At 32.2% G+C, this 24979-nt stretch overlaps 1 protein-coding gene across 1 annotated transcript; it reads right to left on the reverse strand.

Annotated features, from left to right (window-relative positions):
- Positions 1-798: 798 nt before the first annotated feature.
- On the reverse strand, positions 799-24003 carry Usp10 (ubiquitin specific protease 10). Its single transcript, XM_072541485.1, has 9 exons — positions 23828-24003; positions 23576-23705; positions 13530-13893; positions 13169-13467; positions 11379-11824; positions 11161-11244; positions 8302-8466; positions 7960-8188; positions 799-2811 (listed from the first exon to the last, which is right to left on the reverse strand). The coding sequence occupies exons 1-9, from the start codon at positions 23843-23845 to the stop codon at positions 2558-2560; spliced, it is 1989 nt and encodes a 662-aa protein (XP_072397586.1). The 5' UTR covers positions 23846-24003; the 3' UTR covers positions 799-2557.
- Positions 24004-24979: the final 976 nt, after the last annotated feature.

A 24979-nucleotide genomic window follows, 5' to 3' on the forward strand; every position in this document is an offset into this window, starting at 1 on the left:
CATGACGTTTCTAAATACTTTCTCAACAAGTGAACAGTTTGTCTACACTGCTTTGGAAAAACTACTTTACTAGCGGTTTGATATAAATAGATCAGAGATGCCATCACAATCATCGTAAGGTGATAACCCGTTGTCAAAAGTGTTTTTGATCTCATCAAGTCAATTCAACCCGTATAATCTTATTATACACGAAGTAGTTATTAAAAGTTATTGCATGATTTATTTAGACTACGGTACCTTAAAATAATTACAATAAGGTACTATTTTTTGAATTTGTATGTACTATAATTTACTTTTTAGGTTGGCTAACGTAGAATATCATAAGTCATTTTTCTCAAAAACAAGAAATAATGTTAATTCATGCATTACACAGGATTATTACCCACCTATTTCGTAATTAATATGCAAATTTTCAAATATATTAGTTGTTCCCTCACTGAACAATCATCAATAAACAATGAGCGAACCTTTAAACAGCTGTACTGTAAAGTTGACCGAATGCACGATATTTTACGTAGGTGTCGATATTGTTATCACCAAATTTATCAAAAGCAGTTGTTAGATACCTGTATCAACGAGTGTCATGGGAAAATCGTTACTTCCCTGGTCTATTAGTATTTCATTCCTCTATAGTTCTTGTTTTTTTTTATTTCTTTGCTAGAAATGAAGTTTCCCAGCATTTTAGTATATTTTTTTCTAGGGATACATTTGTCTTTTTTATTCAGTTGTTATCTTGTCCTCGTGTTATGTTATTTAACATTATTGTATTTTTAAATAAGGTCCTTTGTCAATAAAAGATTTCTTATAATAAAAACTTTATTATTTTAATCCAAATTTTCTTAACATTTAGTATTTTTAACATTCTATTCATATATACAAGTACAAACTCACTTTATATAAAGTTCAAATTTAATAAAATAAAATAGCTAACTAGTAGACAGGTTGACGAAAAACACCAAAACACAACCATGACTAACATTAAAACTGTCAAAAAAAATCAAAAATATAAATAGGTAATAAGTGGTTCGTTTATTTCACTCATTCTTCACCAACCTGTACATCAACAGTTATCTTATCCATTGCATAATGACATTTCAGCTTTGAATCAAAGAAAAGTGCCGAGATGAAATAGAGAAAAACGCGTGATAATTTGGACACAACAAAATTTACCTAAAATATACACCAGATAACATAAACAAGCCCGTGAAAATGTTCGTACTGGAACAAATAAGTTAGACCATCCACCTTCTTCGCAAGATCTTATACCGTGTGAATTGTTTCGTAAAATAAGTAAAATGTCAGATTTTAAAGCTATGAAAAAAGCAGCATGTGTGATGAAGAAGTTCACATATGAAGAACGAAAATTTCCAGGGCTGCTGTAGAACTATATATAAGGGTATATTGAAGCGAACACACTGCATAAAAACATTAACTAAAGATTCGAAAGGTTTACTTCCAAATTTTTAATAAATATACATGTACTCTGATTTCTAGTTCATCTTCAAAAACACTACAAGATTCCATAACTGAACGATTACACGAACGGTATACTGCTTTTTAACAATATTTCGACTCGAAAATTAAATTGTTCTAGAAAAACATAAAAAAATATGAACTGATGGCAACATTTCTTTAAAACTCAAAATTTTAGTGAGAAATAAATGACTGAAGAAACATCTTGGATATAGTTATTTCCTTTACAATGTGTCCCAGTTTCTGTACATTATGCTTTTAAACTAAAATCGAGTTTCAATGCTTCAACACTTTCTTCTCCTTGTTAAAGATTTCTTGTCATATCTTCGGAACTATTCTAAAGACAGTGCCAAAGATCCCAAATTTTACTTCAAAAACTTGCCGAAGCAATATACGTAAACATTTTTTGGAACACCCTGTAGTTACACCAAAATACTGAACAATGAACAATTAAAAACCCAAAGTTGCTTATTTGGCTATCAATATGATAGCCACTCATGAAAGTATTTTTATAAATTGCTATAAAATAAGTGTTTGCCATACCCTACCGTGAAATCGACAAACTATGCATTGCTGTTTGAAGGAAGTATTTACTTCCATCTACCGCACTGCCGCAATTAGCCAGAGAGGGGTAGAAAGAACTAGTTTTAACAACAAATTTAAAAACACATGTTAAAGATAATTTTGCAGTAAAATGGAAAAATCAAGATGCTTCCAAGAGTTAGATTTATAAAAACGATCTGTAAATATAATCTAGAAAAAATTGAGGATTGTATAGGCTGCTCCCGTTAACATAGTTTTTTTTTGTCTATTAGTTTTCCTTAATTACCCCAAAAGTTATCCTTATGTATCATAATGGACAAGAAAAAGCAAAACAGTCATAATGTCCTGACAAACTACTGAAAAAATCAGTTAATATACGATATTATAGTTTTGTGTATAGAAATAAATGCCAAAAACTGTAAAAACTATAAAAAATTCATCTATTTTTGTTCCATCTCACTCCAACTGCTCTTTTAATACCTTTGCTAATCTGAGTCGAAAGATTCCTAAATCGCGTTATAGGCCTCAACAACCTGGCACACTATTTCCCTCTAATGGTATCACTACGTCGATAGAACAATAAATACGGAACCCTAGTTCCTTGCGGCTTCAATACTTGCTCCTCTTGGACCGTCTTCACTGAGGCGTCATCATACCGCAACCAAGAACTGTAGCCAACATGGAAGGCATCTGTCACGTAGTGCCCTTTGCTGGCTTCTTTACCGTCGTGATAAACCACAGCGAAAAGTTTGTAGTGCTTTTCTTTCTGGGTTTGTGTCTTTGAAGACAGTAATTCTGTAAAAACAAAAAACAGTAAATAAATATTAGTTTCGATGCAAAATTATCGATGAGAGGCTTATACTGAATATAGTGACATTCTCATGTCACTACATGCACTATAACATACTATAAACTACAAACTTTACATGAAAATGTTACAAGAAGTTATGTGTTATTTGATTTTCATGCACGAAATCACAATCTGGAGACTAAATCTTATCATTTGCTAGAATGTCTGCACATCTACCTCATCCGGTATGGATTCTATTTAGTGTCACCATGTCTTACGATTCAAATCAAATCCTGAAACCAGTTGACTATGTGAATGTGTGGTTTTGTGCTTAGTTCCCATCTTTCACCTATCATGGTATTTTTCAGCGTTAAGTAATCCAACTTTGGACATAGGCCTCCCCCAAATCAATCCAGTGTTTTCTATTTTGCGCCACTTGCTTCCAGTTGTGTCCTCCGATCTTCTTAATGTCATCAGCCCATCTCATTTGTGGTCTTCCTCTGCTTCTCTTTCCTAACCATGGTCTCCATTGTTGTATTTCGTGGTTCCATATTTTATCCTTCAGTCGGGCATTGTGTCCTGCGAAGCTCCATTTTAATTTGGCAGCATGTTCTCCTGCGTCTTTTACTTTGGTTTTGCTTCTAATCCATTTGTTTTTTTTTGTCTATAAGTCTCACCCCGAGCATTGATCTTTCCATCGCTCTTTGTGCTTTTACTATTTTATCCATATTAGACTTGGTGAGTGTCCACTTTTGTGAACCATACGTGAGTATAGGGAGGATACACTGATTGTAAATTCTCGATTTCAAATATTGTTCTATTTTAGTGCTTTTCAAGATCCAACTCAGTTTTCCAAATCCTGCCCACGCTAACCTTATTCTTCTGGTAATTTCGGCAGTTTGATTTTCTTTGTTAACTTTCATTATTTGTCCTAGGTATATGTATTCGCTTACTGTTTACTGAATTTATGTCGTTCAACGTTATTTCTCTAATGTTCAAGGTGAATTTGTCATTACTTTTGTTTTTTCTAAATTCATCTAAGACCTACTTTTTCCGAAGCTTGAAATAGTTGCGTCATCATGGTCTGTAGTTCTTCGAAACTTGTAGCGAATATTACAATGTCATTAGCGTATCTCAAATGACTCAGTTTTCTTCCATTAACATTTATTCCTTTATCTGCCCAGTTAATGTCTTTGAACACATCTTCCAGTCCAAGTGTGAATAGCTTTGGTGAGATAACATCTCCCTGGCGAACTCCTCTGTTGATTGGTAGAACTTTGGTTTTCGCATCTATTTGTATTTTCATTGTAGCTTTCTTGTAAATATTATGTATGAGCATTCTGTATTGGGAGTCTATCCTGCAGTTGTTCATAGTTCTCTCTATTGCCCAAAGATCTATGGAGTCGAATGCCTTTTCATAATCAACGAAGCCAATGTATAAGTTCAAGTGATATTCATTGGCTTTCTCTGTTAGCGTTCTGACTGTAAGAAGATGATCCGCTGTACTGTAACCCTTTCGGAATCCTGCCTGCTCTACCGGTTGATAGCAATCGAGCTTCGACGATAACCGGTTAGTTATTATTCTCATAAACAGTTTGTACATTTGAGACAGCAGGGAGATTGGCCTATGGTTCTTCAGATCTCCCCTGTCTCCCTTTTTGTAGAAAAGTATTGTCAAACTTTCATTCCAATCATCTGGGACTTCTCCTCTGTGAAGACATTCGTTGACAAAATTTTTCAATTCTTCGAGAATTTCGAATTTCTCTCGAAAGTATTCCATCTGGGCCCGAAGCCTTATTGTTCTTTAGTTGTGCCATAGCTTGTTTTATTTCGAATATAATGGTATAACATATCATATTCGATCATATGAAATTTGTTCTATTTGCAACACAAGTTGAAAACTCTTGAACATTTACTATGTGAATGCCTCATTTACAATTCACTGAAGCTGGTTAATATGGTTCCTCTTAACAATTGTACTGATATTATTGGTTGTCTTAATAATGACACTATAACGTTTAATAAAATCAATTTCAATATAATATTTGGAATATTTTAAAACTTAGATCATTTGTTTTAAATGAATAAGCTTTAGTTTCTCATTTATTTAGTTGATGTTTACTAAAATGTGACATGTGTTAATACTAATATACTTGAGTAGTTGTATAATTTGTACACTATCTAAACTAATTGTTATAAAACTGTAGTTTTTAAAAATAATAAATATCTATGTCTATTAATATGCATGATCATGACTAAATCAGCAGATGCAAACATCCAATTGATCGTTGAGAATACTGTAATTGAGAGCGTGAATACCTACAAATACTTAGGAACATGGATAACATCAAATGTAGACCAAACCAAATTGAGACATTTATTGAAATAGCATGGGCATCATTCTTTAAACTTAAAAAGTTTCTTTGTTGTCGGGATATAAGGTTAGGACTACGCCTAAGAATGCTTCGGTGTTACGTATTCACTACTCTTCTTTATGGCTTGGAAGCATGGACATTAAAACAAGTGAATCTAAATAAGTTGGCCGACTTCGAATTTTCGTGTTAAAAAAGAATCCTACGAATTTCATGGACTCAAAGAATGTCAAACGCAAAAGTTACTAGAAGAATAGGAAATGAAGCTGAAATAATATTTACTATCAAAAGAAGAAACTAAAATAGAAATTGATGGCAATCAGTATTGAACAAGTAATGGAAATAAAATACCTGGGAATCACACTGTCTAGCTATGGATACCTGGACAAATAAGTGAGAGATCAAGTACAAAAAGCAAACATAGTGGCAGGATACCCTAATAACATTATATGGCGAAACAAACACATTAACACTGAGATGAAGTCAAGAATTTATAAAACCAATGTAAGACCAATAATGACATGCCTCAGAAATAAGACCCGACACAGCCAGAACGCAAAGGCTACTGGAAACCGCAGAGATGAGAGTACTGAGAAGAATTACAGAAAATACGCTAAGAGATCGAAAGAGAAGTGAAGACATTAGAAGAAAATGTAACATACAGTGTATAAATGAATGAACACAAAATAGAAAAAAATAATTGAATAACCAAATAAGCAGAATGGAGGAGACCCGTGTCGTCAAAATAGCAAGAGATAAGTCACCAATCGGCAGAAGAAGTATCGTACGACCGCGCAAAAGATGGAGTGACAACCTTCCATAGAGGTATTAATCCACCAATCAACTAGCAGAATTGCTTATAAAGAGAAAGAAGAAGAATAAAAGAAAAAAACAAGGCAAAATTCGAGGAAAGCGAAATATGGGAAGACACTTGAGGGAATGGTTTGAATGTAGTAGTGCAGAACTATTTAGAGCGGCAATCAACAGGGTCCACATAGCCATGATGATTTCCAACCTTCGATAGAAGATGGAACTTACAGAAGAAGTCTACTAATATAAATAAATGATCACACTAATAAACAAAATGAATATAACCATTATTCAAGCTCAAGGTATACATCAAATAAAGTCTTCGATAAGTTGGAGCGTAGCCTCCAAATTTGATAGAGATCTGTAATCGAGATAATATAAAACCAATTAAGTCAATAAATTAAAAAATTGATTAAACTTCAATTTTAACGTCCATGCTTCACTGTGCATACCCAGAGAAACGAGATCAGAAGGAGGGAGAGCGAGAATAAACAAGGTATTGAAATTGTGCTGTGCGCATGAGTTCCAATTTTAGCTATTTTGTTTTCAGCCATTCTACAACATTAAAATGTGAAACCTTGAATTATCCATATCTGTCCGTCCGTCAACAACTCCTCCGTTATTAGAACAGATAGAAAGACAAATGAGGTATCATTTATAACCCAAGGATAGCATTAAAGCTGAGAAATTTGTTTTCGGACTTCCGGTTCCAGAGTTGCAACCGTAAGTAAAGTCGCCAAAATAATACAAGCGATATAGTATTCGACGCGCCTTAGCAAGACGAGAACAAATATATACTTCCGGTTTCATGCCTGTCTGTCCGTCCGTAAACACAACTTCTCCGTTATCAGAATACGATAGAATGAAAAGTGAGACGTCGAATGAAAGGTTATAATTCAAAGGTGGTATTAAAGGCGAGAAATTTGACATGGGAGTTTCGGTTTCAAAGTTGCAACCGGAAGTACTGTTTTAAAGTCGCCGAAATACTACAAGCGATATATTATTCAGAAGAACAAATATATACCTCCGGTTTTTATATCACTTCCGGTTTTATCATTTCCGGGTTTTATATCACTTTCAGTTTTTATATCACTTCCGATTAAAAAGTGGTAACGGAAAGATACCATTAACTTGGTTACGTTAATTATAGTGGCAGAAATAATACATGTGATGTATCAGTCGGATTACTTTTGGTGAAAACGTATGACTTACGAAGTCTAATTGCTCGTTTATAGTATACTTACACTATTATTATACCATTTTTAATTGAACTAGTACATATGTACAGTCCATCTAATTTACATACCGTTGCAGGTCATCGGCGTCATAGCCCGTGACGTCACATGATACCAACACGAAATATTTAGGCGGTAGGTGTGTTCTTTTTTAGAATCACTTTGCCGAGTACACTGGCATTACAGCCACTAGACATATTTTATTATATACGCGTAGAACTAATATTTAAAAGTTTCTATTAATGTTAACTTAAAGAAATACACAATAATATGTTTCATCTAATTTGTATAAATGCATTATAAAGCGTTTTTATGAAGAACATTTGTTCGGAACACACTGTAACTGTAATCGAACGAAGGTGAAATTTTGGCATAAATTGGTAACACTTATTTGACAGTTGCGGTGTTGACACTTTAGTTTTGTTTTTATTATTTACTATTAATTAAACTATGTTGTTTTTTAAACAAGCGGCTCAAATTGTTTTTAATAAGATTATTTTTTAACTCTTGTTTTGTTTCTATTTATTTATATTAAATATTAATTTATTTTGTTGTATACTGTTGTTGTACACTTTTGCAATAATTATATGACCTATTTGATTTAAAATGGATTCAGGAATTTTTTATATTTTGGCAACTATTTCAACTTCGATCTCTGAGGTAGATAATGACGTGCAACGGTTTGTAAATTAGATGGACTGTAGCTAGTAATTTATTAATAAAAACATGTACTTACTCTGATCTATTTTCAAATCGACGGGGAATTCCAAAGCCTTAACAATCTTTGTGCAGCCGTCTTGCTTATAGTCGAAACATTTCAAATGCAAAATCAAAATGACTGGTAGCTCGTCTAGTAAAACCTGCTGCCAGGCCTCCACTTCCTCGTTGGTTTTGGACGAAGTCAGTCCTTCCAGCTGGTGTCTATTGACGAGCATCTCCAGAGCTTCCCTCACGGTTTTCACTTTCTAAAAAGAGAAGGAACATATGTTGTAAATCATTTAAGAGAACGCAACCAATAAAATATGCATTATTGTCTTATGAATTTTTTCAACCGTCTTTTCTTATGTTCAAAACTCACCTCTATGTTCAACTGTAAGGTCAGGAACGGTTGAATATTCTCAGTACTAAGGTCGCCGGTTCTTTGAATCCTAGACTTCAATAATCCCCCGAAAATGTCACTGATGGGGGTTCTGTCAAAGTCAGTTCTTCGTGTTATGCTGCCTTTATTCTTTGGTCCCATCACCTAGACAAAAATATAAGTTTAGTTCTCAAGGCAAAAGAAAATGATAAAGAAATCAAAAACACTTAATATATGGCCTGACACGTATCTGTAGCACTACAAATAGACCAAGCAATAAAAGTGTGAAATCATTTACACCTTTACTGCTTGGTTGGATTACTTAGAATGAACGCGCGCCGATGGATAAATGCGAACTCGGCCTACGGCTGAACGAAGGAGGATAAACGACTGACAAAAAATATGGCACAGGCTATTTAATCAATCATACACTTAACACAATTACAGTGCATTATAAGCGAAATTAAAACGCCGCCTGGAAATGAGTCATCCAAATTTTTCTGGTTCACCATCAGAGTTCTTTCAAGAAAAATTGGAGAAATAAAAAAATAATACTCGAACCTATTGGTACAAGATTTGCGTCTTCTGAAAAAAGCATTAGTAGCGACGAAGAAGTTTTAGGGTTAGAAACCAAAAAAGTACAAGTTATAACTTTATCAAATTTATCAAACAACGCTGTGAAAGCTCGAATTGAACTCATTTCAAATGATATCGAGGAGCAACTTGTTTCAAAAATTCAAATATCGCCATTTTTCACTTTACAATGTGATAAATCCACTGATAATGATGTTTTTTTCTTCGTCTTTTTTCTAAATCAGTTTAGAATTAGTAACTGAATTTTTCTAACTCAGGTACTCGTTTTTCCGCTTTTTACACCACAACATAATCACAGATCTTTTGACTTCTCAGGAACTGGCAACGACATCAAAAACTACCGAGGTCATGAGCATAACTGATGGCGGGATGGTTACCCGGTTTTTGTACGGATGGCACAATCACGTACTGGTCTATCGACGTTAATCAAACAGAGGATCCATCAGCACTAACATCGCATTGTGCCCTTCGCCTGCAGGAGTGTTTTTAAGATTTTTCCTCAATACCTTAATAAATACAAGCAATTTAATGGCCATAAAAGTACTGAATGTTATCAAAACCAGTACTCCAAATTCACGTCTTTAAAAAAACTGAGTGAAAACAACGTATCAAAGAAAACCTTCTCTTTTACAGAGGTTCATTGGTTGTAGAAAGAAAACAGACTAGAAAGATTATACGAGCTCAGAAGAGAGGTGAAGTTGTTTCTAGATGTGACTTATTGGAACAGTTTTCTAATCGGAATACCAGATGTATTTGGCTTAACTTGTGGATATTTTCACCACGTAAGTGTTCATAAGTTAAACAAACGACTTATTTTCACAATTGCAAGGTTCAGGAAAAAGTCATTTCGAAGGCGTTACAAATATATCTATCTAGAGCTAAATAGATTAAGTCGAACTTATTGCTTTTATTTGCAAACTTCAATTATTGATTAGCTCGAGCGCACACAGACAGCGGTCAGGAGTTCCGAGTTCTGCATTGTTTGTAGAATTTACATACATCCTAATCTAATAACACACACTTTCGGCAGTCACAACGCGATGGTCAGTAAGAACTATTACGTTTAGCATTCTATTCATAGAAAGACAAAAAACGTGAGAACTCTGCCATGTTGGAAACAAAAAAAATATTTGATTTAGTTAGAAAAATATGTTTTTTATATGATTTAGTGACAATGATTATGAAGGCCAGGTCAAGGGTACAAAAAATTTAAAAACTGACCCTGGGCTCTAAGATTTTTGGACGATTTTAACTTCAGAAGGACCACTGAACAATCAAATAATGGACTGAAATATTATTCAGACTGAAGAAACTAATTGTAGCGATTCTCAGTTCTCGATAACAGAAGTAAACTCAAGACGTAGCGAATAGGAAGTCCGTGAGGCCCTACCGGAAAATATTGCTTTTTGCAAAAAGAAAACCCGAGAATGAGAAGCAACCGAATGACAGTGAAAGCATACTGGAATACCTAAAAATTAAAAACGAGCTAAAGAAACAAAGAACAGAACAGAATGAAGTAGATCATTTTTTCTAAGCTACGCTCAAAGTTTTAAAAAGTTTACACCCAGAAAGCAAGTTAGGCTAAAACTATATAAAGTTACTTCCCGCTCTTTGCAGGAACGAATGTTGATCGATCCGTCCACCTCTAACCCAGATTATTGCTTCAACTTGGTGTGCGTATGTAATATGTATACTAACGCATTGTATTTTCGTTTCAATTTTATAACAGTAGTTGTATCTATTTTTCGCAGGTATTAACAGTGGATCGTAGCGCAGTCGATACCTTCCCCAGGATTAATATTTTATTTTTTATTTTCCTGAAGAAACTAACTTTATTTTATTATTTATTTATTCAGAATATATTTTTATTTAAATTAATTTTACCGAGTCTAGTGTCTAACAAAGCTACCCGTTAAATACTTTTACCTATAAGATTTCTTAGATTCCAATATCTTATCCTCATTTTTTTAAGATTTAACCTACCATAATATGTTAATAGTTATAATGAAGTTGATTAAAAAAGTTTCATTTTACTAAGTGATTGTGGAGTGGTGAACCTAGCTCAGTGGATAGGTACTGGCTACTAAGCCGAACGGCTGGGTTCTATCCCGGCACAGGCACCAGAAATGAACAATTTCTAATTTAACCACACTTCGAAGGCACGTAAAGCCGTCAGTCCCGGCTACGTAAGTAGTCGTAAACATTAAAACCTAAGCCAGAAAGTTACACAATGGAAGCCAATTGGCAACCACTATTAACACTCACCTTCCATTCTTTATCGGCATCATCTTCAGCTTGTGTTGGAGCTTCTGGCGGTTCATCAAAGTCACTTTTCACGAGTTTGATCAACTAAAATCATTGAAAGATTTAAAAATATTCGTTAGAATCAATATTAAATAACAAATCAGCAAAAAAAGGAAAATATATAAATTTTATTATTAACACCTTAAAACATTATTTTATCTACAAGTTTTAGAACTTACCTCTAGCATTTCATCGTTTAAACCGTTCAATAAGAATCCTAGGAACTCTTCAGCATCTTCTTGTCTGCCTTCGATGAGATCAGTTCGAATCCCATTCAACATTTTGTATATCCAAGTGGGCTCGAATGGTATATCAGTGTTTATCATGACGTTCAGGTCCTTTTTAGCGTTCTTATCAGCCTTTTTGTTGTCCTTGACTCTCACGTTTGGAGGTAGATGTTTGAATTCTTTGACGAAACGACACATTCCGTCGATGACCGGCGTGGGCTTCCTCTTCTCATTGGACGAGATGTTTTGTGCAAGTCCTATGAGCAAATTGTACAAAGGCGGGCATGCAATCAGAGCTTGTAGTATTGAATTGATGTAGCAATAGTTGCTCTGATTTAACAAACCTCTTGGTTGCAAACTAAGTGCCTTGCCATCGATGACATATGAAAGTAAATACTCTGAAAAATATAATAATGAACAAATTATTAATTGAATGAAGGTCAACATTTAAAAATAAAGTGTAAGGATCTGTGTTGGGTTCAACTTTATGGAATATCTCATATTATCTTATGATTATATAATTGAAATAAACTATGGTAGATATAATCAATATATGGTTTGAATAATCAAAGAGAGGAAAATGCAATACTTGGGTCACGTGCTGAGAGGCGAAAGATATGAATTACTTCAAGTTATACTGGAAGGAAAAGTACAGGGCAAAAGATCAGTAGGAAGACGCCAGAACTCGTGGCTGAAAGACCTGAGGAGATGGTTCGACCGCTCATCCGCAGAGATCTTTCGCGTAGCTGTTTCCAAAACTACAATTGCCATTTGGATCGCCAACCTTCGAAAGGAGACGGCGCAATGAGAAGAAGATGGTAGATATATGTAACCGCAGTTGCATTCAAATTAAATGTTTCAATCAGTCCTATAACCAAGTGAACTTTGACAATTATTATATTAGGGTTAAATATTTAACGTCATTCTTTTTAGTCCTACCAAAACCAATGTTTTACGTAAAAATGTCAATACTTGACTGCCGATAGTGCCGGTCACGTCGGAACGATGTTAAGTGATGGAACATTGTGGTGCCGTTCCGATCAATCTGACAAGACAGTTAACGTTATAGTAGAAGGTGACGCAAACTACGAAATTACAAAGAAACTAAATAGATACTAGATAACAGTCAAACAGCCAATTTCAGGACCAATTACACAGAGAGGTCTTTTTCTGTTTCACAATAGAATATCTGAAATGAGTTGGGATTTTGTGAATGTAAGAGAAATGGATGTGAATCAGAAGTTTAATAGATTATGATCTTCTGAAAGAAGCTATTTGGAATCTTCCCCAGAGAAAAGGTATAAGGTAAGGGCCAAGTAAGTCTATCAGCCACAGAATATTTTATTTATATTTAAAGATATCTTTTGATGTTCTTGTACAAGTTCTTCAGTATAAGTCACTGAACTTATACTAATTTATATTTTTACTTTTATATCTTTAATAAAATTTATTAGCAATTCAAGGTTTCTCTATTAGCAGTTGATAAAATGTGGAATAGACTTAACGGAAGCAAATATTTCACTTCAATAAGAGTGCGAATTAATTTATTATATTTTTCTTAATATTTGTTGCAGTCAAAAAAATATGGTTAAATTATCTGTAAAAACTTATATCACAACGCAAGTATTCATTTAGCGGAAAGCTCACATTGTGAATGTTATTCCTAATCTGGTTTTGTTTGAATACATATTCTGCCACTTACAAAAAATTGTAGGTCTAATTATTTCTACGGCAAAACTTACCTCCCATCCTATAACAATCTGGATCGACAAATTGATGTGACTTTCTAGGATGTTTAATGGGACACAATTGGGTATTGTTGTTGGATTCCTTGTTCACAGCCTGTTCAGAATTATTCTTCTCTTTAGTTTCCTTTGCAGTATTGGGAGAGGTATTCGGTTTACTTGAACTAAACAAACTAGCCCATGATTTGTTGGCAGGTGCTGGACTAGGAGTTTCTATGTTGTCAATGCCATTAACTACCACAGGTGCCTTAGGTGTCATTTCAGGTGCTATGGCTGTGGCACCATTTTCATGTATTCTGTAAATATATGGAAATTTAAACATGAAGTTACGAAAGAAGATTTATTACAATGAACTTACTCTTTGTCTTCAGTAACCCCATTCTGTTTTGGTACCATCTCATTAATAGCTCCCTCTGGAACATGGACTGGAAGTGCATATGTGGTTGGAGGAGAGTAGGTTCTATGGGATATAAAAACTTGTGGATAAGGAGGAGACACTGGTGACATGGCATTGGTGGCATAATATACTATATTAGGTGGATGAGGAATAGTAATTATTGGTTGAACTACAACTGAAGGTTGCAGATGATTGCAGTATACTGATTGAGGGATTATAGGATGTTGGATGTATGGATTGTGATGCTCATGATGTGCAGAACTTGGTACTACTGGTTGTTGGATGTTGCTTAATTCAGGTTCCTTATTCTTTTGCTGGTATTTTCCTAAAAAATGAGTCTTTTATATATCACAGGTAGGTCAACCCACATTTTTTGTGGTTTTATCAATTTATTTTATTGTTAGAAATATATTGTATTACATACATTAATACATTTAGGAAGTAGCTTGAATCATGGTGAACTTGATTCGCAATTAGAATGTCTTAATTTCATTCCCTATAGTAACAATGAAAAAAAAGCCTAACAAAGACGGAGTAAACATCTTGAACAAAACTATGCATATTGAATGAATGTTAAGTGTGATCCATTTACTTTCTGTGTAGGTCATAGGGTCCAAAAATGGTAATATACTCAGCTTACTCTCTTACTCCATATTTATAAAACAATTATTATAATTTTCTTTTTGAAAATACAATAAAAATTCAATAACTGCTCATATAACTAAAAATTCAATAACTGTATTATATTCAGTAGATAGCTAGTCCTATAAAACTGAACTTACTTCCATTTCCCCTTCTGAATCTATTTAGTTTATGTTATGGTGTCCACTGTATTAATTACTATCAAACATAAGATAGCCTACCACTTTATTTTATGGATAACAAACCGGACAAACCAACTGTCAAAATTATATAATAATGCAGAATTAGAGAAATATACAACAACAAGAGAAATATACAAAAGCAAGGCTAAACAGTGGGTCAGTGGAAATAGGTTGTTGCTTAATACGGATAAGACAGTTTTTGTTTACTTTAGAACCAGCCAGTCACGAGAATGTTTCCCAGATACAGTCAATTTTCTATCACAAAACACAGAACCTACTAGACCAGTTAAATTTCTTAGTCTTAATATTGACCAGAACCTGAATTGGGGGGAACAAATACAAAATATGACAAAAAAACTGAATAGAGCCTGCTACTCATTAGGAGTATTTAAGAACTATCTAGACCAGGGGATTTTACTATCAGTATATTATGCTTTTATTCTGTTATGCGATATGGAGTAATCTTCTGGCGTGCTGCAGTGAATAGCTCAACTGTCTTTGTAGTCCAAAAAGGCACTCCGAGTGATCTTAGGACTAAAGGCAGGAGAATTATGTAGCAGCTGATTTAAATCACTTAATATACTCACTTTCTCAGCCATCTATATATTTGAATGTACTATGTTCCTCTTTAAAAATTTTACTTTGTTTTATCACTTGCTTCCAAATCATGAATATACAAGAAGCTTTAATTTAAATTTACCACTTCACAGATTGTCTCTAACAGAGAGAAGTCGTTTGTATGCATGTGTTAAATTTTATACCATCAATAGTCTGCCATCTGACATTCAATGGGAAATACACTATAGAGCTTTTAAAAGAAAGGTTTTTCAACACCTAGTTAACATTGAGTGCTATACTGTAGCAGAGTGCCTGCCCTATCCTTTTTCTGATCAGCATATTTAATTCGTAATGTTAATATATTGTAATCTGTGATGTTAATATATATTTTTTTAATCTGTGATTAATAATGTGATGTTATTTGCTCAATTATGTTAAAAAATGTATGCAAATAAAAATTTACTCTACTCTACAATATATAAAACTACAGATAATATAAAATATATTGTCTATATACAGATATATAAAAAAATATACACTCTATAAGAGTATTTCAGTGCTTCATACAGTACCTAAAGCTATTGATATGTAAGTTAAAGAGATCTGTCTCATGAGGTAACTGATTAGCATGCATGAGAAGTCAGACCATACCTATATGTGAGCCATAACTAGTTTTTGTTTTTGTTTGTTTGTGTTCATATGACTGCAGACACTAAATCCAAGTTCTGCTGTGAGAAACATGGAAAAGTGAATTCTGACGCAGTGAACGGGAAGAAATATGAAAACAAATTAGCTGAAGCAATTCAGATGAATCAGCAATTCCATTAACAAGCTTAAAAATAAAAATCAATTTAAAGTTAACTGTTCTGGTAAAAAGAAAATCCAGATTTGAAAAAGTTCATCACACCAGAATAAGAATATGCTCTACACAATTTAAAAGAACAGTACATCACAAATCTTCTTAACTCTCTCTAACTTTTCGATACATGCATGAGTAAAGGGAAATCAGATCACAGTTGAATTTTAAAGCTCGGTTGAAACGTTGTAGTTGTTCAAGCAAGTTGTAATTATAAACCAGAGGCGCAAGAGATCGAGAAAACTGGATCACCTGACATTTTTCACGATTAATAAACTAATTTGTTTTATTAGTAAATCGCCAGTAGTTCGCAAGGCTGTCTAATGATTTCTGTAACTAATTACAATCAGAACAGTCTCGAATAATACGAAATACTTTTATGTTATCTGCATATCTTAACTGCAAAGAATAAATGTCAAATGGAAACCTTGGAGCACTCCAGGTGTTTGTTCGTGATTTTACAGATAATTCTCTGACTTTTTTATGTAAATTATATTGATCATGTTTTTTCTGCAATTTATCTATTTCAATACATTTTTCCATCATCCATTTTTTCTTAGCTTCTTTTATTTTGTTCCTAAATTTATAATTTTCTCTATATTTATCTGGGTTTTTGTTTCTATATTTTCTTTTTTGTTCCATGATTTCCTGTATTTCTTGTGTCATCCAATATTTTTGACTTTCTTCTTTCTTTTGTAGAGTTTCGTTCTGTGTCTTTATAACATAATCTTTGATTTTGATCTACATAATGTTCACATTCTCAGTGTTTTTCAGGTCTCAAAGTTACCTTTGCGCAATTCCTTAAAAACAAAAGTTAGATATCTTATCTGAATGAGGACCTTAATTGGTATTAAGACAATGTAAGTGTGCCAGTATAGCATAAATTTTAATAGTTAAGGAGTGTATATGGCCGTGACTGATATAAGATTTATGGATCCACTCGCCAGACAGGAAAATAAGGATGATATACATTGCTAAAGAAATTGGCAAAAGCATTAGTAATTGACTGTGGCTCACTAAAAACGGAATCATTCAACTTATTGCAACTTGGAATATCAAAATTATTTCTCTTAAAATTAATTGAATTTCAAGAATATGTGATATTGTAATTTAGCAATTCCTCAGTATTTTCTACAAATGACAGTCTTTATTTTTTTTTGTTTATGTAAAGATCACAACCTACAAAAGTCATCATAATCACTAAAGCAGCCTGTTGGCTGAATCGGACTGAAAATGTTTTGAAGAATTGTAATCCTTTTGGATAAATTTTAAATACTTTTAAGAAAATATACTGTTATACACTAGAAGTCTTTACTTCTATTTAAGTTTAATTATGTTACTTTGTCAATTCTATCTACCAACAAACATGTGGGCAGTTAGTCTGGGTTTCAATGCTGAAAATCACGCTAGGCCCTCCACATTAATTTTTTTGAAATTTCCAACAATGGTATTTTCGTATATGAGACAATAAAATTTAAACAGTTTACAATTTTTTATTAGCTGTACCTATGCCCACCAATCTGCTATTATTCCCCATTGTCTTTGGTTCATTTCATATAATTTGGTTATTATCAACTTATTTGTTTTCATTTCTGTATCATTACTCTCTTCTATTAAAAAGGGCAGTGTTATAATACTTATTTAAAAATGTAAGTGCAGTTCTGAAAAAGACAATGGAAATAGTAAATATTATGTTTTGTAGAAATTATAGTAAATATTACAATATTAACGTATATTTAACCCAAAAAATAAGAAAGAAAAACAATTCAAAATCTTTGAAAGAGGTAATAATACAAAAATAATTCATTCATTCTATTGCATAACATAGTCTATTAAAAAAGTTATTTTCTTTTGTTTGCTGATGACTCAAAATTGTTAAGAGTTCTTCTCAAATTGATCAGATCCTATTACAGAATGACTTAAATAATCTGATTGAGTTATGTGTGAACAATGACTTGTTTAGGAGTGTATAAAGAGCTAAATGTAATTACATAAGATTTTATAAATTAAATTGACAGTGTTTTATTTATAGTGATGCACTTAAATACTGTAAGGCAATTAAAGATCTAGGTATTTATATTGATGAACAGTTAACTTTTAATACATACACATATAAATACAATTGTATTTAAGGCATCTAAGGTTACTGGTTTTGTTTACAAACACTATATAATAATGCTTTGGAATTTGGTATTTGTATTCTGTATCTAGAAACCTAAGATTCAATTGAATCTTTATATTAAAAGTTTAGATATTTAGTTCTGAAGGATATAAGCAATAGAAGGATAGTTCTCAAGTGTATGAAACATATAGGCAAAAGAAAAATTGTGGAGAAAAAAGATAATACAGAAAAAAAATAAGTGGGTAAATACCAAAGAAGAGGTAAACTGCAAATGAGATAGGAAAATGATTCACTTACAGACAAACAACAGATGCCTAGGGACAGCAGAGGGTGGAGAATCACCATTATTTCTACACTAATTGACAAAGAAGACGAATAAAGTAAGCAAGAGGCCAAAAAATGCTCAACAAGCAACTATCACATTATTTTATCAGAAAAGATAAGCATATATTCTTCTTTACAACTCTACAGCTCTTGATGAACTTTGCTTTTTGCTTAAAATATCCTTCCAGAGTTCTCTATTCTGAGTCAGTTTTCTCCATTTGCTTATTCCCAGTACTTTAGATCTCCTCCCACACCACCCAGGATGTGTTTTTTAGTCTTCCACATTGTCTCTATCCCATAGGTTTTTCAAATATTGATGAAAGATGAATATCGACCAGATATTCATCTTTTCTACTTAAGTCATGCCCCACCACATTATTATCTCGAAAACTACATAATAGACACATTTGCCCTATAATAAACAGCAGAACTTTCTGTCATTGACTGCAGTGGAGTTTAAGAAAGTGTGCATTGTTTGCACTGATATTGAAATGAAGTCAGCTGTGTTCGTTTTCTGCTGATAGAGCATCCTACGAAAACCTTTATCAATAAGACGAAAATCTACTGAGAAGTTTTGAAAGAAAAGTCCTAAGAACAATATATGAAACTATAAATGAAAACAGATTATGGAGGAATCATTTTAATTTTGAACTATATCACCTATACAAACAGAGGTTACCAAAAATGATATAGACTGTATACTGTAAGACAATCTTATTTCCTGTGATTATGACATTATTATATTCAGTGAAACTGTTAATTAATATACTGCTAAATATTAATTAATACTGCTAAATTAGCCTTCAAAAATTATATTGTATAAAGAAAGAATAAATCTGTGTGTACTAGTTCTAAATCCAGATGCTAAAAAATAAAGTAGATGCTAAAGGCAGTAATCTGTTTATTGGGGCTTTATATATCCCTCTAGTATAGGTATAAAATCTTACTAAAGACATTGTAGCATTGGTGTTGATGCGATGGAAAAGTTTCCTACTCACAGGTTGTATATTGTGTAACATACCTGGTATTGATTGGATAAATGTTAATTCTGGAGTGGCTGAGGTAATTATGTTAATAGAATTATGCAGATAATAGTTAATGCTTATGGATTTCATGGCATATTTCAGTGCAAGAGTATTAAGAATGTCTTTGGTGGAATGTTGGATTATTAATAGCCTTTATTATTGTTCAGGTATTGTTACAGATGACTATTACCACTTGATGCTTATCACCCTCCTCGGTCTCAGAAATCTATTTATATACTGATTAGTATGAAATGTATCATGATTTTTAGTTTTAATCTTCATAAAGCTGATTACTCAGTAGTGATGTAACGAATATTCGCATTCGCGAATATTTGCATATTCGCATTCGCATTCGCGAAATTTGTGCGAATATAAATATGTATAAGAAAAAAAAATAATTTGAAGATTAGATTAATAAAATAAAAATCCATTCACTTCTCAGTTTTTTTATTAAGAAAACTTACTTTATTTTACAAGCTTAGAAAACTATAAAATTAGAAAACAAAAAATAAATGATGCAGTGTAAACAAACAAAAACAAATTATTCTCTGAAACTTTTATTATCCAAAAGTTTTTAATTTTAGACAATCATCTTGAAAATTCTATGAATTATTAAACTACAAATTAAAAATAGTCTATGTGTTTTTATGTAAAGAGTTTAAACAAACAAACATAAACAGTTCGACTTCAGTTAGATAAGTTCAGATGAATTTATTAATTCAGCAATTTTCGGAACAAGATACATATTATAATGTACATTACACTGTAATGTAATGCAGTAAATGATTTGTATAATTGTTCTGAAAATTGCTGAATTACTAAATTTATCTGAACTTATCTAACTACACACCTCACGCAAATGAGACTGCCGGCAGTGCCGGAGACAATTAAAATTGCCAAATTAAAAAAAAAACTGAATATTCGCATTCGCATTGGTATTCGCGAATGTCGGTGGCATATATTCGCATTCGCGAATGTTCAAAAACTGACATTCGTTACATCACTATTACTCAGTACTGAATTATTATTTTCCAGGTGTTGATTAGAATGTTTTAAATAAAAATAATTTATATTAACCCCATTCTAATTACATTTTGAAGATTAATTTGAAGAAAACGCATGATCATAACTAAATCAGCAGATGCAAACATCCAATTGATTGTTAAAGATACTGTAATGAGAGTGTAGATATATGGATAACATCAAATGTAGACCAAACCAAAGAAATTAAGACACATATTGAAATAGCACAAGCATCATTCATTAAACTTTCTTTGTTGTCAGGATATAAGATTAGAACTATGCCTAAGGATGGTTCAGTGTTATGTGTTCTATAACCATGCCCAGTTATGCCCATTCTAATTACATTTTGAAGATTAATTTGAAGAAAACGCATGATCATAACTAAATCAGCAGATGCAAACATCCAATTGATTGTTAAAGATACTGTAATGAGAGTGTAGATATGTACAAATACATAGGAACATGGATAACATCAAATGTAGACCAAACCAAAGAAATTAAGACACATATTGAAATAGCACAAGCATCATTCATTAAACTTTCTTTGTTGTCAGGATATAAGGTTAGAACTATACCTAAGGATTGTTCAGTGTTATGTGTTCTCTACTTTTCTTTATGGCTTGGAAGTGTGAGCACTAAAGCAAGTGCATATAAATAAGTTGGCTGTAGGTGTTACAGAAGAATCATACGAATATCATGGATTCAAAGAATGTTAAATGTGGAAGTAACTAAAACAATATGAAATGAAGAAGAAATAATAATTAACTATTAAAAGACAAAAAGAAAGATTTAATCGGCAAACTGGCAACAGTTAGGGATGAACAGAAACAACTGGCCAAATAGACTAGGGAAGGTCTATGATGATGATGATCAAAAGACGAAAACTAGAGTACTGAGAACATGTGATATATATATATATATATATATATATATATATATATATATATATATATATATATACACAAGGTTCTTGAACTCCTAAGTGGAGCATAGAGCTTCAGTGAAAACGCGCCATCGGGTTCTATTTTGCGCAACATTCCAAGACTTTCCTTGGCCTCTTATCTCGTCGAGGACATGTGATGAGAGAGTAAAAATATTCAATATTACAACTTATTATGCAAGGCAAAAGTTGAGGAAAGCAAAATGTGGGAAGACAAAGATTATCCTGGCTTAGAACTTGAGGGAATGGTTTGCATGCAGTACTGCAGACAGAAATATTTAGAGTGCTGGTCAACAGGGTCTGCATAGCCACGATGATTTCCAACCCTTGACAGAAAATGGAACTTAGAGAAGTAGAATTACATGTAATTCAATGTTGTGTTCCTTATGAAAGTATGATTAAGACTAAATTTCCTTGATGGGTCAAGTAATGATGATTTAAAGAAAATACTTTTACTTATAAAAGAAAGCTGCACAAAAAAAAGATCAAAAACTGACAATTATGGATAGATTACTTAGTGTTTTCTTAACTTGAAGTAAATGAAATTTTTGATAACTTTATAGTTCACTATGGAGTCCCTCAGGATTATCATCTTGGCCAAGTTAGAACTGTTGTAAATATTTCAAACTTCAATTGACATATAATTCAAACATGTTATTGTTATCCTTCTGTATAAATTTACATCATCTGTCTGGAATTGCTGTCTCAAGTTACTGATAATTAATAATTATCATAGATGTAATAATGTTAAATTTTCACCAGTGTTGAAGATTCTGAGTAGTGGCAATAAAGTTAACATTTACTTGAATACTATTAAGTACCTTAAAGTGCAAATTCTCACAATTGTTTTGAGAATTTTTTATATACTTTTTAATAATGTTAATATAATTCTTTCTCTATAATTTGTTATTATTTTATTGTATAAATTCTCAATATGTATCTCTGATAAATTTACCAGTACTTAGTCTACTTGTATACTTTTTTTGTAATATAATTCTTAACAAATAGGATTACCTAACCCAAATTTACCTGTAAGCAGATAAATAATTATTTTAGACAGCAATCATCAGATAGGAATACTCAGTATGGCTCTTAAACTATTTAATATTTTTAATTTAATATTTAATTTAATAGCTTCAGAACAATATTAAACTATTCTCTTCCATTTTTACATTGACCACTGTATTTTTTGGGAATAAGCCAATATTTGGTGCTTTATTCCTAAAAAATATAGTAGTTAATGTAAGAAGACCGAAGTGGGCCAAATATTTGAGTCCTATACTAAGAAAAACAGAGAGTAGAAGTTAATTGTACAGTGTAGTTCTTAAAATATATCTAGAATGAAAGTAAATTAATTTGAGTTACACAACTAACTAAGTTCAGAAGTAAGGAAAAAATATAATTGTAAACAATTACGAACAATGTGAAGATCAGGGATATCATGGAAGAAATTACAAAATTGAAATGGTGATGGGCCTGTCACATAGCAAGAAATGGTGATAACAGGTTGATACAGAGACCAAGAAGAATGGTAAGACCTCAAAAGAGATGGGTAGATGACATAAGACAAATAGTTGATGAGATTGGCACAACATAGAGAAAGATGGAAGCAATTGGAAGAGATCTACATTTAGGAGTGGATGGAAAATAGTTGATGAAGATATTTTTAATGAATAAATAAAATAAATATTAGTCTACACCTACATATACACTAATCACATATAAAAAGAAAAATCTACAACTAAAATTCCAAAAAATATGTGTTATTGTCAATGTGTACCTTTATAATACTTATTAAGAAGAAATGACAGAAATTTGCCACACAAAATCCACACAACTACAGAATACATCTTTTTAGTATTACTAGAAGCTTAGTAGTGGTGAATTTTAATACCTTCAAATATCCACAACACAGTAAAAGTTCATTTACACATATTTATATCAATAGTGATAATTTTGTCACAAAAATCTAACAGTTTATGGTTTTGATGCCTACTTTCCATAATTCAAACAGAGTCCATATTTATGTGTCCAGTATCAATTATTGTTTCTTTTTTATAAGTTCTTAAAGCTTTTATTTATCCAGTAATTTTTTTAATACCTTATTAACTATCAGAATACTTAACTTGGTTTTATCTATGTCCGTACACTATACACATTAAAGAAATTGCACATTGCAGTAATATTCTAAATAACCATGCCATACAGAAATTTATAAACATTATGGTGCAATATGAATATATCTAATCTTACACCATTAAGTTAGTTATTACCAGAAATTTAGTATAATAAAGATATTATTAAAGAAAACTGAATGTATTATTTATCAACATACCTTCTGCAAACAACTTTTTCTCTTTCACCCATGGTAGTTGTACACTGGGATCATACTGCTGCAAGGAATTTCTTATGTGAAGCTGTTCTTTTTCATCGACTCCATTTAAATCAATGAACTCAATATTGCGCTGGAAAACAAACAAATATTACGGATATTTAGAGTTTACTTACAGCAAGCATATAATATATTATGTCGATTGTAAGATGATCTGCTGCAAATATGTAGTAATGTAATTAATAGCTTTCTTACCAACTCATCAGAGTCCATTGCGGCAAAAACTACTTCAAATAAGGAAAAATAAATTACAAGTTCATTATATTTGTTATATGAGAGGTAATAATAACATTATTTGAAGTAAATTGTGGTATTGGTTAAGTTTCACGTTACTTTCATTTTTGCTTCAGCTGACAAATGACATTTTAGTAACTTGAACTTCCTGTTGGCAACACTTTAGATATAGATTCAAAATTCACTGTATTTTGCAGGATGTCCAATCATAAAGTATAATCCTTTTTGGTTGAGTTTACCGAAAGTACAAGCTGATTATAGCTGCAAATATCAAACATGGAACAAAAAATTTCTGTATAGCAGTGTTGGCATGTTTTTATAATGTAGATGCTGTATGCTTCAAATATAAAAAGATAAAGCTTTAGAAAAGTACATTTTGTTTATATTATGTTATGAATTCTGCAATTTTTGTCTTATATAAAACAACAATGAGTAAATATTTGTTTCTTTGTAGATTAATTGCAGTTAATTAATAGAAATTTTTTTAGCAATTACCCTTTGATAGATTAGGGGATAGATTTGGCAATCGTCAAATCAGCAGTTGCCAGATGTTTCCAATTAATCTCGAAAGAGACAAATATTTACTCGTTATTGCTTCATATAAATTAAAAATTGCGGAATTCATAAAATAGTATAATCAAGATGAACTTTTTAAAAGACTTTTCTCTTTATATTTGAAACATACAACATATGCATTATTAAATATGCCAACACTGCCAAACCGAAATATTTTTGACATTTGCGGCTATATTCAGCTTGTATTTTCGGTAAACTTAACCGCCTTTTTTTTAAGTATAGAATTATTTCGTTTAATTTTACAAATAAACATTACAGTCAAATGTTGATCGAAATGAAAATGATGAATATTTGTGAAGCTCTGATGAAAGTTGTTTTATTAGTGATGTCGCAGGACCTCCAGCTAGAAGGAAGCATCCAAAGAAGAAAACAACACATTGAACCTGTTGTTAACATGGAGCCCACGGAATAGCCCCCAGTTGTTCCTGTAACCAAAAATAGAAAAAGTGCCAACCCCACTCTCTGGAAAAGAAATATGAAAAAAAAAAGCTATTGCAGAATGAAAATGTATACGAGCTGGAAAGAAATACAGAAGGG

The sequence above is a fragment of the Diabrotica undecimpunctata genome, chromosome 1, assembly GCF_040954645.1.
Source record: "Diabrotica undecimpunctata isolate CICGRU chromosome 1, icDiaUnde3, whole genome shotgun sequence".
Lineage (NCBI taxonomy): Eukaryota > Metazoa > Arthropoda > Insecta > Coleoptera > Chrysomelidae > Diabrotica > Diabrotica undecimpunctata.

Bases quoted from the DNA above. Each gene is read 5' to 3' on its own strand.
- Usp10 (XM_072541485.1), bottom strand. The intron at 13,894-23,575 runs GTATGTTGATAA...CTCATTTTTTAG, and splicing joins GAAAAAGTTGTTTGCAGAAG to GAAAATACCAGCAAAAGAAT. The intron at 13,468-13,529 runs GTAAGTTCATTG...ATATATTTACAG, and splicing joins GGGGTTACTGAAGACAAAGA to AATACATGAAAATGGTGCCA.